This window comes from Meles meles, chromosome 19 (assembly GCF_922984935.1).
Source record: "Meles meles chromosome 19, mMelMel3.1 paternal haplotype, whole genome shotgun sequence".
NCBI classification, from domain to species: Eukaryota; Metazoa; Chordata; class Mammalia; order Carnivora; family Mustelidae; genus Meles; species Meles meles.
Genome location: NC_060084.1, coordinates 6,838,153 through 6,855,494, shown reverse-complemented (window position 1 = coordinate 6,855,494; position 17,342 = coordinate 6,838,153). Strand labels below are relative to the sequence as shown.

The following is a 17,342-nucleotide window of genomic DNA, read 5'->3' as shown; positions in this document are numbered from 1 at the left end:
AAATGTGGTTTATTTTCTTAAGGATGCCATGTGTTGTGCTTAGCAAACTTTTACCTTTCCTTGTTTTCCTCTTCTCTCTTCTAACTTAGCAGTATTAAAAAAAAAATACAAAACAAAACAAAAACCACCAAAGTCGGTGCCTTTTATGATTTTTTTCATAATGGTACTTATGCTATCAGGCAATTAGGTTTTTAAGAAAAACCAGATTTGTGACTAAAAGGAAATGGTACTTAATGCTATCAGGCAATTAGGTTTTTAAGAAAAACCAGATTTGTGACTAAAAGGAAACATTTTCTTGGAAACTTTCATTGTTATGGCTTAAATTTCCTTTAAAAAAATAATTTTCCATAAGTTAAAATCAGCATTTGTTAAAATGAGCATTTTCACAAATACTAGCAGAGTCACTAAATGAAACATTAAGAGCAAAACAAAAAAACATGATTAACGAAGAAGTTGAATGTTTTATTATTAAATAATTTATCTTTCTGCAAAGCTGTTGCTTCACTGTATAAAAATAGCACCAGCAAGTGCAGTATATTGCAAAATTAAGGTAGTATTGTTTTTATCTGACACTAAACAACTAACAAACCCTTCTCTACTGCCAGTTATTTCCAATGGAAAGATTATTTAAGTATTTTGACCCCAATCTAAAGATAGTTGTAAGGAAGTTAAACAATATTCCCTAAGGCTTAAGGTAACAATGTCATCCTTCAACTACATGATTTTTGTAACTAGTTTTTAACCACAGATAATTTCAGGATTCTGAACATCATAACTGGAGCATAAAAATCATACGGTGTTGCAAAACAGGCATACTTTGTTTTTCTGCAGTCATTGTAAGTTAAGGGGTATTTTCTTCCATTAGCATTGCTGCAAGTAGTTTCTTTTTCTACTGTTATTGCTAATAGTTGCTATTTTAAAATCCTCTGTGTACCACTAATTTAAGACAACTATGCTAGATTAAGTTGTTTCATACTAGTTTATTTAGGGGTTCCATTTTCACTCCTCAATAGATTTTATGTATTTCTCATATGCTTCTTCACTCATTAATTCATCCAGTTCTGAAGGATTACTGAGTGCTATCTTGATCAGCCAACCTGCAACCGAAAAAAAGTATCATATTCCAAATTACCTTTTTAAAGAGTAAAAGTCAAGTTCATTCAAAATGTGAAATTTTTGAGTGCCTCATAATTGAACTAGTATTCTTTATGTAAATCACTCATTACCTGTTCAAAGAGCTTCACATTTTAGCCTTAAGAATTCAGTTAATATCCTTGCATATCACAATTGAAGAGAATGAAAGTACAGAATAGATTCTACTCTAATAGATTAAGAACTCTTAACCTCACACCTGCCAGAATGGCTAAAATAAAACAAAAAAAACAAGTGTTGACTAGAATGTAGAGAAAAAGGAACCCTTGTGCATTGCTGGTGGGAGTGCAAACTAAAGCAGCCACTGGAAGACAGTATGGAGGGGCCTCAAAAAGTTAAAAGTAGAGCTACCCTATGATCCAGTATTGAGTATTTTTCCAAAGAATACAAAAGCTAATTCAAAAGGCTATATGGACCCTTATGTTTACTGCAGCATTATTTACAACAGCCACATTATAGAAGTAGCCCAAGTGTCCATCGACAGATGAATGGATGAAGATGTGGTTTATGTCTGTGTGTCAATGTGTACAGAATGGATTATTACTCGGCCATAAAGAAAAATATGAAATCTTGCCATTTTCAACAACAAGGATGGAGCTAGAGAGTATAATGTTAAGCAAAATAAGGCAGAGAAAGACAAATACCATAGGATTCTAATCATATGTGGAATTTTTTAAGTAAGCTCCACAACCAGCATGGAGTCCAACATGGGGATTGAACTCACGACCCCGATCAAGACCTGAGGTGAGGTCAAGAGTTGGATACTTAACTGACTGAGCCACCCAGGCACCCATGGTATGTGGAATTTATGAAACAAAACAAACGAAAAAAATAAGAGACTCTTCGGTTTAGAGAACAAACTGATGATTATCAGGGCAAGGTGGGTGGAGGGAAGGGTGAAATGTGGCATCGGGATTAAAGAGTATATTTATCATGATAAGCTATGAGTAGAGTGTAGAATTGCTGAATCACTGTATTGTATACCTGAAACGAATATAAACACTATATGTTAACAATACTAGAATTAACTTTTTAAAAATTAAAACAAACAAACAAACAAAAAAACCCCAAAACCTCAAATTGCATAACTATCAGCAACACTGAGGGATCCAAATACACAAGACCAGGGATATCTTTTTTTAACAGAAGGAACACCGACACTGTAACTACTGAGGTAAAGGGGAGCAGGCAGCAGAAAGCACTACTAGAGTTACAAGGGTAGGTGACAGGCAATAGAAAATACAAGCTAATCTTAAATTTTGCAATTCGTGTACAAAATGGCCAAGTTTTATTCAATTACCACCTACACCACACAATATGATTGGACACCTTTATGTGTGAAGAGGTAAATACTTTGCAAGTGCTCATAAAAAGTCTATACCTGAAACACTAAGAACTCTATAAAATAAGGCAATGCTTTCTTTGACAGAGATCTTAAACCTAACCTTACATATTCAGCTTCTGTGTCCCTTTTTTAAAGCAAAACAACCCTATTTAGTATTAAAAAGTGAAAAAGATGAAGTTACTATCTGCTAAAGCTCGCTTTAAACTCTAAATGTTAACTGCAGCAATAATCTTATGAAAAAACTTCTAGCAACAACTTACCATCTTCATAACAAGATTTGTTGACAAGTCCTGGATTTTCTGCAAGAGCTTCATTAATTTCAGTTACTTCCCCTGACAGAGGAGAATAGAGTTCACTAGCAGCTTTCACACTTTCCAAAGCACCAAACTCATCTAAATTGAGAAAATTAAAAAAATATCAAAAGTCAATGACCTGAAAATATAAAATACGGAGAAGTGGTCACCCTTAATATAGGCATGATAGAACATTCTGAATATCTTTAAAGATTTTACTTATTTATTTGAGAGAGAGAGGGATAGCAAGAGAGAGCACGAGCAGGCTGCAAAAGAAGCAGAATCCCTGCTGAGCAGGGAGCCTAACACAGGGCTTGATCCCAGGACCCTGGGATCATGACCTGAGCCACCCAAGTGCCCCAAAACATTCCAAGTATTTAAAAAAAAAAATCAAAGGCTTCGTCATGCTTATATCACCTGTGATTAGAGTATAAATATCCTCAATGAAGTAGACCTGTTTTAGACAGAGTCAACAACAAATGGTGATGTATCTGAATACCAGATGTACTGAAACCCAGTAAAACTCAATTTTCTTTCAATTTACTATGGCTCTGAAAAAGTAAATGAAAATTTTAGGAGATTCTAGTACTGGTGAAGTACCTCATCAGAACACCCTTCTTGCAGATAATAATTATAAACTGAATAAAACAAAAAACAAGTATGAAGGCTCTGAAGAGTGACCAAAGGAGGAGTCAGTCCTTAAAAGGAGCCCCAAATGGGTGCCATCTTCATTTTATAATTTGTACTGACAACACTGCCCCATTCAAAGCACACAGTGTAACCAGAACACAGAGAAAACCAGTCTCATTTGCTTGGGAGGTTAGAGGATGGAACATGACCCTGCCAAGGTAGCTGGAAATTGAGGGCTGAAATCCTATAAAGAAGGGAGCCATGGTTGAGAAAAAGTAGTCAACAGATCCCAAAATGACCACAGACCCACATAATGGAATAAACAGAGAACCTAAAATAACTTTATAAAGATTATCACATGTGAACACATGGGGAAATACCTGCAAAGAAATGGAAATTTTAAAAATGGACATCCTAGAACTGGAAAGTGTAGTATCTAAAATGAAATTGATTCACTGGAAGGCAGTAACAACAGAAGGGTCAGTGAATGTCAACAAAGAACACCTGAAATCAACCATATTTCAGTCTTTTGATTGAAATGAAAGAATGAAAAATTAAGAGACTTAGTCACCTGTGGGACAACACTGAGTGATCTGATCTGAATGATACTGAGAATACAATATACCTAAATTTGTGGGATATAACTAAAATAGTGCTTGGAAGGAAATTATCTTTAGGCCTCATTTACAAAGAACATCTTAAAAACCAGTGACCTGGGTTCTAAAGACACTCGAAAATGAACAAAAGCAGTCAGTTCACGGGAAGGAGGTAACACTTGAAAGGGACAATAGTGACTTTTGTAAAAAAAAAAAAAAATGGCCTTTGGCCTGAAAACAGGCACCAGTCTGGCAAAAATTCTGAGAGAAAATCTCAGTCTTAGTTGGCCTAAGGAACCAGAAGACAAGCTGAGGCCACAGTAACTACTGGAAAGTGAGGTGGGAAATTCCAAGGAGAGAGACTAACTAAGGGAGAGCCACAAATCCTGTGCATAAACTCTATCAAGGTCTCTCTGAATGATGCCTGAGCCATGCATGCACACTTGGTGTCCCACCTAAGGCTAAAAGAATTAAACTTAGATTTTAGTTGCTACCTACCACAAGGGAGACAGCATTTTACAGTATGGGTAAAAAGTACTTACTAAATTTTCTACCTAAAGAAAAATTAGAGCACCTTCAATCTAAGTTGAAGGAAGAAAACAAAGATATGAGCACAAAATAAATGGACTATAAAAAAAAATTACCAGTAAAAATTTGCTTCTTTAAGATTAGTATGATTTATAAATAGCTAACAAGACTGATATTTTAAAAAAAGAGAGAAAACACACAAATTACCACATCTTTACTACCGAATCTGACAATATACCATGGAAAAATTCCCCCCAAAATGTAACAAAACCAAAGATAGTATAGAAAATATGAATAGCCTAAAAGAAAAGAAAAAATATGAATAGCCTTATTTCTATCAAAAACGTTCCCAGAAAGAAATCATGACTCAAGATTTAACTGTTAATTCTATGAAACATTTAAAGAAGAAATAATACCAATCTTGCACATTCTCTCAGAAAGCCTGATGCTCCCCCCTGCTTACGCAAGCATGCGCTCTCTCTCTCTTTCTCACGCTAACAAATAAATAAAAATCTTTTAAAAAAAGCAAGTCAATATAACTAATTCCAAAATTTGCAAAGCCCTAAAAGACCAGTATCTCTTATGAATATTAATATAAAAATGATTAATTAGCAAATCAAATCCTGCAGTATATTTTTAAAGATAATTTTTGCATCACAACTACCAGGAAGGCAAGTCTGATTAAACATTTTAAAATAACCTTATTCATCACAATAACAGAATAAAGGAGAAAACCCTTATGAGCATATCAATAAGATGGATAAAACAAATGTGACAAAATTCAACAATTTATCATCCATAAATGATTAAACAGTCAGCAAACTAGATGGAAATGAACCTCCTCCTCTGATAATGAGCACCCAGTTAAATTATCATGCCTAAATGAGGAAATCTTAATGAATCCTCAAGATCAGGAATAAGGCCAAGGCAATGTCTACCTCACTGCTTCTATACAACATCATACTGAGCTCAGGGCTGTGTAATAAGGCTAGAAAAAGAAAATGCATAAAGATTGTAAAGAAATAAAGCTCTTTATTTATTTATTTATTTATTTACTTATTTTTTAAAAGATTTTATTTATTTATTTGACAGAGATCACAAGTAGGCAGAGAGGCAAGCAGATAGGAGGAAGCAGGCTCCCTGCTGAGCAGAGAGCCTGATGCGGGGCTTGATCCCAGGACCCTGGAATCATGACCTGAGCCGAAGGCAGAGGCTTTAACCCAGTGAGCCACCCAGGGGCCCCTAAAGCTCTTTATTTACGGATTACAATATTGCTGACACAGAAGAGCCAAAGGAATCTACAAAATGTTAAGAATCATTGAATTTAATAAGGCCCAAAATGAAAGCAAAAACTATGACAAGTTTCAAGAAGAAAACACGGAGAGTACCTTTACAAACTTGGTATATGCCACCACTGGTCAAACTTCCTCAGTTCATACTGCCCTAAGTATCTTAGTAACATATTTTTCATTTTAAACTACACCTATTTACTGATAATGTGTGTCTGCTGCATACTATACAAGTTCTCCATCAGGGAACCAGACTGAACACCAACCACTGTCTTATGATCCTTGTTTACTTTCATGCAGTATTTGCTTCAAAGACACATTACCCAAGATAACATAGATCTAATATTGGGACTAATTCTACTGAGCTATCAGTGTGTGGTGTCCAAAAGAGGTTGAAAATTTTAAACATCCCATAGTTCTAGGGTATATAGAATGGGAACCATGGAGACAAAGATTTCTTAGAAAAGATGCAATGTTATATACATAAATAAAAACACTAATAACTTGGACTTGTTAAAAATTAAAACTTATCAAAAAAAAGTTACGAAAATGATAAGGCAAAATCAAAAACTATGAAAAAATATACAGAATGCTTAAAAATCAATGGTAAAAAGACAACCCAAATAAATTTGGTAAAGGCTTGACTAGAGATTATAAACAAACAAAAAAGGATAAATAGCAAAGCACGTGATGGGTGCTCAAGAATAACTGGTCATTTCACAGTGGGATATGCAGTGCCTAGAACTCTCATATTGCTGGTGAGAACGTAAAATAGTACAGCCACTTTGGGAAACTGTTTGGCAGTTTCTTATGAAGTTAAACATAACACTAATACACTACAAGCCAGAAATTCCACACACATACACATATACAGAAACACCCACCCAAGAGAAATGAAGACATCTACAGAAAACACTTCTACAAAAAAGTTTATAGCAGCTTTATTTCTAACAGCTAAAAACTAAAAATAACACAAATCTATCAACAGGAGAAAAGATTAAAAGGTTACATAATGGTACAATATTCAGTAATAAAAAAATAAACTACTGATCACTCAACATAAACCTCAATGTCATAATATTGGACCAAAAAAGCCAGACATAATATAAAAACCGTGTGGTGCCCTTAATGAAGAAAAATAATACACAAAACTAACCTATGGTGACAGAAATCAGAGAATAGGTTGTCTCAAGAAGGGTTTTAATTGACGAGGTTTACAGTGTTTGTCTAATCGCACTGGATTATACATTCAAGCATTCATTGTATGTAAACTTTACATCAATTTTATAAAAGCCTTTGTCAGAAAAGTCTAAAGTACTTAGGGATATTTACGTTAACGTAAGTTTTTTCACCACAGAAAGCAGGTTCATGCTGCTCACTTGCTGTAAAGAGATGTTCAAAACAGGATCTCTTGCTTGAGAGCAGCAGAGTGGGTACAAAACATAATGAGAAAGGAACAACTGTTCTCTGATGCCCAAAACATAGAAAAATGAACAGGCAGAGATTATAATCACAAGAAGGGTCTTATTATGACACTGGAAAAGATTCCTAAGAAGACCTTCAAAAAGGAAGATATGACCTAATATTATATGGAGAACCAGAAAGCAGAAAAAGTTCAAACAAGATAAAGGACTGGGAAAGTTTAAGCAGAAAAAACACGGCCAATATTGTCCAAGATATTTAGAAAAAGATTCTTTACTGGCTCCAAAGAAAAACAGATTTTACTTTCTCATCCTACTTTTGAATACGACCATATGACAAAGTCATACTTGAGGATTTTGCTGCCATTTTGTGACCTCTGACACAATGACACAGAAAGCATGAAAAGAGGTCCTGTCCTTGATGACCCTTCACTGTGCCACTGAGCTAATCCCCTGTTTCCACCTATCTCCAGACTTCTTGAAGGAGATAAACCCCAACTGTTTAATCTTTTAGGTGAGTTTTCTGTTACTTAGATAAAAAGCACTCTAACTGGTCCTAGGTGCAAACAAGTTATTATTCAAGGTAAAGGAAACATATGGCATGAATAATATACCAAGATGAGAAAAATACTCACCTTGTTTGTTCAGTTTTGTCCCGACCTCAGGCAGACTACAGTAAACAACATCTCCCAAAGCTTCCTAAAACAAACAAAACACAAACCTTTAAGAAATCAAATTACACCTTCCAGTGAATAGAAACAAGTCAAACACTGACCTTCTATAATTCAGACAGTGCGTACTTTACACTCCAGGAGACACAGTCTTTAGTTTTTCTTACAACCCTTCAAAAAATGCAGAACGGCTAGCCTGGCCCACAAGCAGCAGCGTCACAAACCATATTCCCCTCACCCCATATACTAGCTCCTCTGAAAACAAACACACCTTGTGCTTTTCCACCTCCAGTTTTGCTTAGGCCATTCCGCCTGCAGTGTTTGCTGAAATCCTTCCCACTGATCTGTAAATCATAGTCCTTGCACTCCCTGAAGACTCTGACTCAAAGTTAAGAGGTAAAGCGCTCCATCAGGTGAGTTACAACCCTTGTACTACTCAGGTCATCCATCATGTAATGTTTTGTGTGTCATTTTCCACATAGGTGATTCCCCTCATAGACAAACTCCAGGAGGGGAAGACAACACTTGTACAGCATTGTACACCGTACCGTGTACTGGGCCTCAGTAGGCACACAGACAGGTCAGTGAAGATACAATTGTCAATGATGCTCAATACCTGAGATTCCAACACTTCTGAGGAATACGATATACTCCTTTCAGTTACAGTTTTCCCTTCCTGCCCCGGTGGAAAATCACAGACTCATACTTGCTATCTGGCCTCTCATTTCCTTCTGTATCATTTCTCCATATGGGATCAGTGGGAATAGCGAAATTAAAAGAAAAATATTGGCTACAAAAAAGGTTTGCCTTTGTCTAATCTGTGCCAGTCTAGGTTTTCCCTCTTCATCCCCTAGGGTCGTGCATATATCACAGTGTCCACAAACGCCATCAACACTACTCCCACGCCTTCTGCCTGCTCTTTTTTCCTTAACTGCCCCAACATGAAATACATTTCTTTCCCCAATAAGGTATATTTACTTCTAAGTAGTAACCTTTTAATAATCTCTTAAAACACTGTATACTCTCGTAATTTGTCTTTTACTTGTTTACTTTATTGATGTTCTTTACAGGGCCCAAAATAATAAGGGGCAGAATAAACAATTTTTTTTAAAAGGTAGAGCAATCCAATTTAGGCAAGAGGAGACTGTTTTAAGTATTTTAAGACAATCTAATACCTGTGCAAAATTGCTGATTCCCACAGTTCCAATACCATTTTCTGTTGTTATCCATTCATGCTTGTCTGTGAATTTACGCACTAAAACAGAAGACCAATATTTCAGAAAAGCAGCGGTATCACTTCTTCAAAAGCACTTTTCATATCGATACTGTCAAAAGGCAAGACCTTCCCAGTATTTGTGTTTGATTTACTGACACTGCCTTTCAGTAACACACTGCCCAGGAAAAACCAGATCACATGAAAAGACGGAACATCTTCTTATACGAGTACCATCATTTAGGCGAAGATGGCTTGAGGCGAATGAACACCTTGTGTATCTTTTGGAGATTTGGTTATTTCAACATTAGTCTAAATCACTCATAGAAACTATTTTGGAGCGTACTTCAAATGTATACTCATCTATTACTGGTATGTCTTACGGAAGGTAGTTTATCCCTCTGTAGACTTGGGGTGAGGAGCATAAATGCTCATAATGCTTGTAAGTGTTCATAAATGAGCATAAATTACTTAACCTGAAGAAAAAAAAATGTGCCTTTTTAGGTAGAGTTAACCTAAGAGGGTTTCACTGCAACTTGGTTATAAAATGGAATCTTACATGAATGAAACTGACCAACAACTGTAATTTGATTAAGTTAAAAAATTTCCATTTTCATCTAATTTAAGCCTGCCCTTGAAGAAAGTGGCTACTATCATTTATTTAAAGAAGCAAACTATAAGATCAGAACTCAACAGTCACCTCAGAGCTAAGGCATTAACTGCTGGAAAGTCAAGCTCTGCTCAACATTCAATGGACAGGTTAGCCCTTGGCTTTATGAGCATCTTCTCTTCAAAGACATGGCCGAACTATTCAAGGATTCCTGGAAAAAAAACTGACCAAAGTTCAAGACATGTGAAAAAAGCTATTTAGAATTTAATGTTAGTAGTACCTGCTTTAAAGAATAATTTTTTTAAAAGCATATACTACCTTCTTAAACATATGTATTACTTTCTGAGGCCAAATATTTTTCCAAAAACAGTGCCTCAGAAGTTAATAGGACAATGGTTCATCAATTCAAATGCTGTTTTAGAATAAGCCTTTCTGGTTCACTCATACACCTTACCCAAAAGATAGCTGTACTTAAAACAGCATTAAAATGGTTTGATTACACAGCTCTGATCCACAGCAGAATGTAACTTACTGCTTTCTTTTTCCCCTAATCATTAAAAAATTTTAATTTCATATTATTCACTGGAAGAAGTTGTAAAATCTCTCACAAAGGGAACTTGCTTTGCTTCATTCCACTTCAAATAGCTAAATGCTTCAGGTCAATCTGATCTTTCCATAAAGTTTAACTTTGCGTTCTAACTACAACTCTCTCCCCACACTGCCTTTTCTTGACTACTTCAAGTTTAGAAGCTCTTTCTTGCCAGAAGCCTTCTGGAGCCCTCCAAGATTCCCAGGCCATCCAGCTGGCTCCCACAGCACTCTGTACCACTCTCCCCAGATCCTGACCCTACAACACCCAGCACTTAAGGAGCTACTCATATAGCCCTTTTGTCCATTCTCCCCAGCAAGGAGATGAAGTACAAGGCAAGCAAAAGCATGGCTTATCTCATTTTCATTTGTATTCCCAGTTCGAACACAGTGCTTACCAAACAGTAAGCACTCAGAAGTTTAAGGAGTGAAGTAATTCTTTAGTTTTAATTAAGTAGATTCTGAGCAAAATCTCTGTATAGGTACTTGGCTACAGTTAGTTCTCCCTACCACTCTGTTACAACTCTAGAGCTGGCTGATTACAATACAAATTATGAAAACTTTAAATAAAGTTTTAAAAAACTTTTTTTAGTAAAGGGCAGACAACAATAAATATGACTTCTCTGAGACTACTGTCTCAATTTTGGCCTTGGCATCTTGCCTAATTGTAAAGATAATCCTAGGAATAAAGCTGCTCACACACACTCAGTTTAACGATTCAGCAACCACAAATTAAGAGGAAAGAGAGCAACATTATAAGGTAAATCCATGTTAGGTCCAATTAATTTCAAAGTCCGGAAGTCTATTTACAAGGTCAAGCTGTTTAGGCTGAAGACAATGATTAGTTTAATTCTCCTTTATCCTTCAAGCCCAATAGGAAAAAAGTGGACAGATTAGGTAAGTAATTACTTTCTTACTGATTCTTTAAGAACATCATTTTTGGGGGCGCCTGGGTGGCTCAGTGGGTTAAAGCCTCTGCCTTCGGCTCAGGTCATGATCCTAGAGTCCTGGGATCGAGCCCCACATCGGGCTCTCTGCTCCGCAGGGAGCCTGCCTCCTCCTCTCTCTCTGCCTGCCTCTCTGCCTAGTTGTGATTTCTCTGTCAAATAAATAAAATATTTAAAAAAACATCATTTTTGGCTTCAAAATGAAGCGTTTTCAGTAATTTATGAAAAGTATACATTTTCCTCCTTTCAGAGTCATTAGTCAAGGGGCACCTGGCTGGCTCAGTAGATGGAGCATGTGACTCTTGATCTCAAGGTCGTGAGTTCAAGCCGCACTCGAATGTGGTAAGCAAGCATGGAGCTTACTTAAAAAACAACAACAACAAAAACAAACAAACAACCCCCCCCCCCCCAAAACCACAACTATTCCAAAGTCACTACTCAGATAACAAATATTGGCCCATTTTCACCTACTCGATTCTATAATATTTAATAACGAGTAACATTTACCAAGTACTTACTATGTGTCAGGCTATATGTACAGCGGTTACATTATTTCATTTCATCCTCCCAACAACTCTTTGTGGTAGAGGTTATTATCATTTCCATTTTTCTGATGAGGGAAACAGACTCAGAAGTTAAGTGACTCTGCCCAAGATCACATAGCTTATTAGGGGTAGGATCAAAATGGGAACTTGGGTCTCTCTCTTCTTAAAAACCTTGGTGTTCAACCAGATGATGGGTATTGATGTTTTGGACAATATTTAACTAGCTAACTGGAAACTGCAAAATGCCAGCAGTAGCGTCACACTGAATAACAAAAAAAGAAGACTTGAAATTCATTTCTTCTCTGAGACATGCTTTCCCCTTTGTATTCAAATAGGTAATTACTGATACGTGTCACCAGCAGAACTAAAGGAATACATTAGCAACAGGAGAAAAGCATCTTTATGTTTCAGGCTGTAACGAATCAATGTTATCAAGTCTTCCATTTCCAAACAGGTTTCTAAAAACTGAACTTAATGAGACAACAGCCATCACAGGCCTGTGCAACCGCTAAGAAAGAAGCTCGAGTTCTTGGAGGTGCAGTTAGCATCTCAAGCATTTGTGCCCGCAGTAAGAAAACTTTTCCTGCTGTGATAATTGTGCTAAAGTATAAAGTAGCACAGATGACCAAGACATTTGTGGGCAGGGCCCCCAGTTACTTCAACTGCATGTCTATGTGAGGCCTCATTTCTGTCCCAACACATCCATAACTCATTAGACTTTAGCATAACGTGAGGGTCCAAAAGACTTTATCTCACTGTTTTTAGGAAACAGCCGAGTATTCAGTTATGCTCACTTTTGCTCGGAAAAATCTAGCTCCAGTGCTTTAATTTTATTAAGTGCTCTTGCTTTTGTTTTATATCACAGAGTTCTCAGTGACAGTCCCTGTAGCAAACTAAAGCCTACCATGTCTCTAATTTTAGGGCCCACGATACACACACACGCGCGTGAGATAACAACCTAAGGTTGCGAAGGAGCTTAGCGATGCTTGCACGGTTCTCCAGCAGCGGGCCGGAGCTCCCGCTGGAACAAGCCCGCACTTGGCGGCCGCGCGTGTGCTCCAGGCTTCCTCCTCCTGGCTCTCCAATCCGCAGGACAAAGGCTGCAGCGTCGAGCGAGACCAGGGGACACCTCGCTTGACCCCGCTGGTCAGCACCGGGGAATCGAGGTAAGCAGCCACCGGGAGAGGGAGGCGCCCAGCTCTGTTGCCCCAAGCAGCCCGGCTCTCCCCACGTGCCCGCCTGCGCTTACCGGAGAGCAGAGCCGAGCCTGTGCGCAGTGTCCGGACGGTACCCGCCCTCAGTCCCCAGGGCCGCAGCAGGCAGGGTGCCTTGGGCGCGGATGTGATGCGCAAGCTGCAGGCCGTAGCCAGCACACTCCGCACGGCTCGCAGCGCCATGTTCACAGACGTGCGGGGGTCGTAGTGCAAGCCGTGCGGGAACCCCGGCCGGCAGGGGCGGGGCGGGGGCGGCCCCGGACCGGAGCGAGCCGGAGCGAGCTGGCTGGTAGGGGAGTGGTGCTTGGTAGGGGCAGGGGTGGGGATTCCAGGCCAGGCACGGCCCTGGATAGGGCAACGAGCACGAGAGGGGCGGGGATATGCGGAAGAATTGCGGCCCGGAAGGGGCGGGGCCTAAGCGCAGTAGCTGGTTGGAGGGGGCGGGGTGGGGCGGGGCTGGACCTCGTCCCTGGAGTCGCTTTCTGCCAAGTGAAAGTGCAAGGTCAGCAGTTCCAGCTTTGCCTGAGTGAGAGACATTACGGTGCATTGAGAAGGGTTCCCAATAGAGATGGCTTCTCGGGGCACGCATTCCTGTGCCATCGCATCCCTGAGGTCTCTGGGAAGGTAGAGTGTCCCCAGTCCTGTTAAAGGATACCCTCCCTTCCTTCTACATAGAATCAATATCACCCAGAGCAGGTGGCCAGGTCTAAACTGACTCATTCCAAAAGAAACCAACCCTTGGGCATTGGCCAAAGGAGCTCTGACACATAGTGTCTTTTTGACACTTAAAAATACTGGAAACAATCCAGGAACCCAACTTTATTACTTTACAGATCCCAAGAGGTCTAGGTACCCCAAATGAGATGGACAAAATCATGAAGCTCATAGAGGTGCAAGGACTTGTCTAAGGGTCGGAAATGTCTCATTGGTGGATGCGTGGAAGCCAGTCAGCTAATGCAGGAGCAATCAAAATTTGAAATCCACCATGGTCAGTTCCTTGCTTAAGTAGCCAGCCCCATGACCAAGGCCTTTCCAGAAAAGCAGAAGACATGTTCCCATTCAAGAGACAAAATAATCAAGTTCTGGGGGAAATAATTAAGTTCTGGGAGAGACCTTACCTTCAACACAAATTTTATGGAGTGGGTAGGAATCAGCAAAGGAACACCAGGGTGAAAAACACCTCAAGCTGCACATCTTCATTATTACAGGGTGGGCACCTTAAAGTGATGTGTGTGTCTGGTGGGGGAGGGGGGTTGTTTAGAAGACCCATGCTGTTGCACTGAGCTTCTACCCCACTCCTAAAATAGGCAGTCAGCGCATCAGTCATGCTCCATCTTCCTTTTCCTGCTATGTGCCAGGGACTGTGCAAACATTACCTTTTTAATCCTCCCCAAACCCCTTTCTGATAGGTATTGCTTTTATGTCACAGGTGAGGAACTGGAGGCTCAGAAAGGTTAAATGACTTGCCCAAGAGTGGAATAGGGAAAGCATTTATAGCTCAAGCTGCTATTAGATGGCAGTAGCAGAACTTGACCTCTAGTTGGATTCAAGGTCAATTGCTCTTAAATTTTGTTACGATGTGCCTCCCTTTGGGAAGCTGACTGGCTCACAGTGATCTTCTCTAAAGTCCAGATCTTGGCTAGCTTCTATAATGTCAATATTCTGTTTTTATTGTTGTTTTCTTATAAGCCATCATAGCATACTGCAAACCAGGCCCTAAAATATTTATTCCTTGTTTGACTAATGCATTTGGTGGAAAAAAACAAGGTCACATACCAGTCTGTGGACAATATCACATGCCCTTCCACTAAAACATTAGGAAATGTGTCAGTTTTTTTAATAAGCATTAGGATAACAAAAAAATTGTTTTTCATAACTGATAACCTTTGTAACATCCATGGCTTGAGATTTGAAAGGTCATCTCATAATGTGTTTGGTACAGACTCCTGAAAATTGCAAATACCTCAAAAGGGACCCGCTCATGTCTTAAAGCTTTTTTTTTTTTTTTCCCTCTCATAACAATACAACCAAAGGAGCTGCCAGTTTGATATTTACAGTCAGTTAAGGACTGGAGAGTAGATGGGAAAGGACAGAGATGAAGAACTTAGAAATTCTCCAGATCTTAGAACTTTTCCTATTTAAAACAGACTATATGAGGGCACCTGGGTGGCTCAGTTGGTTAAGCATCTTCCTTCAGTTCAGGTCATGATACTGGGGTCCTGGGATGGAGCCCAAAGTTGGGCTCCCTGCTCAGCAAGAAGACTGCTTCTCCCTCTGTCTCTCCCCTGGCTCATGCTCGCTCTCTCCCACATCCCTCTCCCCTCTCCCTCATAAATAAAATCTTAAAAAAAAAAAAAAATACAAAAACAGACTGTACCTTTCTGGGTAGGTCTCTGTACCAGTCTATTGAGAATGTGTGTACACCTTGCTATGGGTTATTTGATGAACATCTCTGCACATAAAGCTGACACAATAAAGAATGGATGATGGGCTTTTGGTAGGATAGAAGATGATGAAATCCCCAATGTCCATGTTGTATGGCTCTTTATAAAGGATCCAGGGTTTTTTTGTGTTTTGTTTTGTTTTTATTGTCAGGGTGGGATCCTGATTCACTTGTCATAAAAAGACATTTAAGTTCTCATCCAGAAAGAAGGCAGTAGTTCAACTCCAGGATTGATTAAGTCAGTCATCAAGCATTCATGTTCCTCTCATCTTTCTGCTCTGCTATGTTCGGATTGCTCCCTATGGTTTCAAGGTAGCTGCCAAAGTTCCAGGAGTCTTGATCACACCAGACAATACCTAGCAGCACAAGACCCCACGTCTCTGTGTCTCTTTTTATTAGCAAGTAGACCTTTCCAGGCAGTATCCTAGAGACTTCAGTTTTCATTGGCAAGAACTGGTCATGTGACTACCCTAACTCCCTCACATCAAGGGAATGGATTATTAAGACAAATCGGGATTTACCTTAGGTTGCTACAGGGTCATGTGGGAAAGGGGTAGAGGTCTACCAGAACAAATATTTATTTGTTCATGAGTCATGTGGGAAAGGGGTAGAGGTCTACCAGAACAAAGTTGGGTTCTGACAGCGAGGGGGAAAGCATGAGATGGATTTGGGGCAGGCCGCCTGGAGGATCTGTTATCACAGGTATGTGAAGAGGAGGGCCCAGACCTGTGAGCTGGAGAGGATATGTGAGGTGTGTCCCCTGCGTGGGGGAGGGATAATGTGCCCTTAATCGCACAGACCAACCCTTTTATTGTCTAGATCTGTGGTTCTCAGAATTTAGAGCCTGGTATCAAGTCTGACTGCACACTGGAATCACCTGGGGAATCTTTAAAACTATTGTTGCCTGAGTCCTAGCCCAGAGGTTCTCATGTATTAGAATGAAGCCTGCAGATTCTAGCGTGTGGCCAAGGTTGTGAACCACTGGTGTAGATCAACAATTCCCGTAGTGTCCTCTAAGGAACACTAGCTCTGACTGAGGTGCTGTAGTACTGGATGCCTGGGTCAGAGAGGTATGGGAGTCACAGTACACTTTCTCTTGTGCTCATCTCATCCCAGCAGTGCCCTTTTAGCATATTAAAAACTCTGACAATTCCCATCCCAGAGAACTTGTATAACCTTTTATACAAGTGTGTTTCTCACATTTCTTTGATTCAGAAACATTTCTGAGGGAAAGACACCTGTTATGTTGAATTGTGTTCCCTACAGAGATATGTTGAAGTCCTAATCCCCAATACTCAAAATGAGATCAGAATTGGAAATGGGGTTGTTGAGGATATAATTAGTTAAGACGAAGTCATAATGGAGTAGGATGACCCTCAATCCAGTATGACTAGAGAACTTATAAGAGGAAAAGAAACACAGGGACAGACACAAGGAAGAAGGCCATGTGATGACACAGAGATTAGAATGATTCATCCTCAGGCCAAGAAACACCAAAGAACACCAGAAGCCAGAAGAGAACATGTCCCCTTTGACACCTTGATTTTGGGCTTCTATCCTACAGAACAGAGACCATAAATGTCTGTTATTTTAAGCCACCTAGTTGTACTACTTTGTTCTGTCAACTGTAGCCAATTTATATGATGGCTTTTTAAAAATATTTTATTTATTTGACAGAGAGAAATCACAATTAGGCAGAGAGGCAGGCAGAGAGAGAGGAGGAAGCAGGCTCCCTGCGGAGCAGAGAGCCCGATGTGGGGCTCGATCCCAGGACCCTGGGATCATGACCTGAGCCGAAGGCAGAGGCCTAACCCACTGAGCCACCCAGGCGCCCCTATATGACGGCTATTAACATCT

The 17,342-nt window shown here is 39.5% G+C and overlaps 1 protein-coding gene and 1 long non-coding RNA gene across 2 annotated transcripts in view; one reads left to right on the top strand and one right to left on the bottom strand.

Moving 5' to 3' along the window:
* Positions 1 to 960: 960 nt before the first annotated feature.
* On the bottom strand, positions 961 to 13,343 carry GCSH (glycine cleavage system protein H). Its single transcript, XM_045986711.1, has 5 exons — positions 13,078 to 13,343; positions 9,101 to 9,180; positions 7,890 to 7,953; positions 2,758 to 2,889; positions 961 to 1,097 (listed from the first exon to the last, which is right to left on the bottom strand). The coding sequence occupies exons 1-5, from the start codon at positions 13,223 to 13,225 to the stop codon at positions 1,000 to 1,002; spliced, it is 522 nt and encodes a 173-aa protein (XP_045842667.1). The 5' UTR covers positions 13,226 to 13,343; the 3' UTR covers positions 961 to 999.
* Positions 11,390 to 17,342, top strand: part of LOC123930478 — a 33,584-nt gene continuing 27,631 nt past the window's right edge. Inside the window, exon 1 of the long non-coding RNA XR_006816115.1 lies at positions 11,390 to 12,994. This is a non-coding gene — a long non-coding RNA (uncharacterized LOC123930478). The remainder of the gene's footprint in view (positions 12,995 to 17,342) is intronic.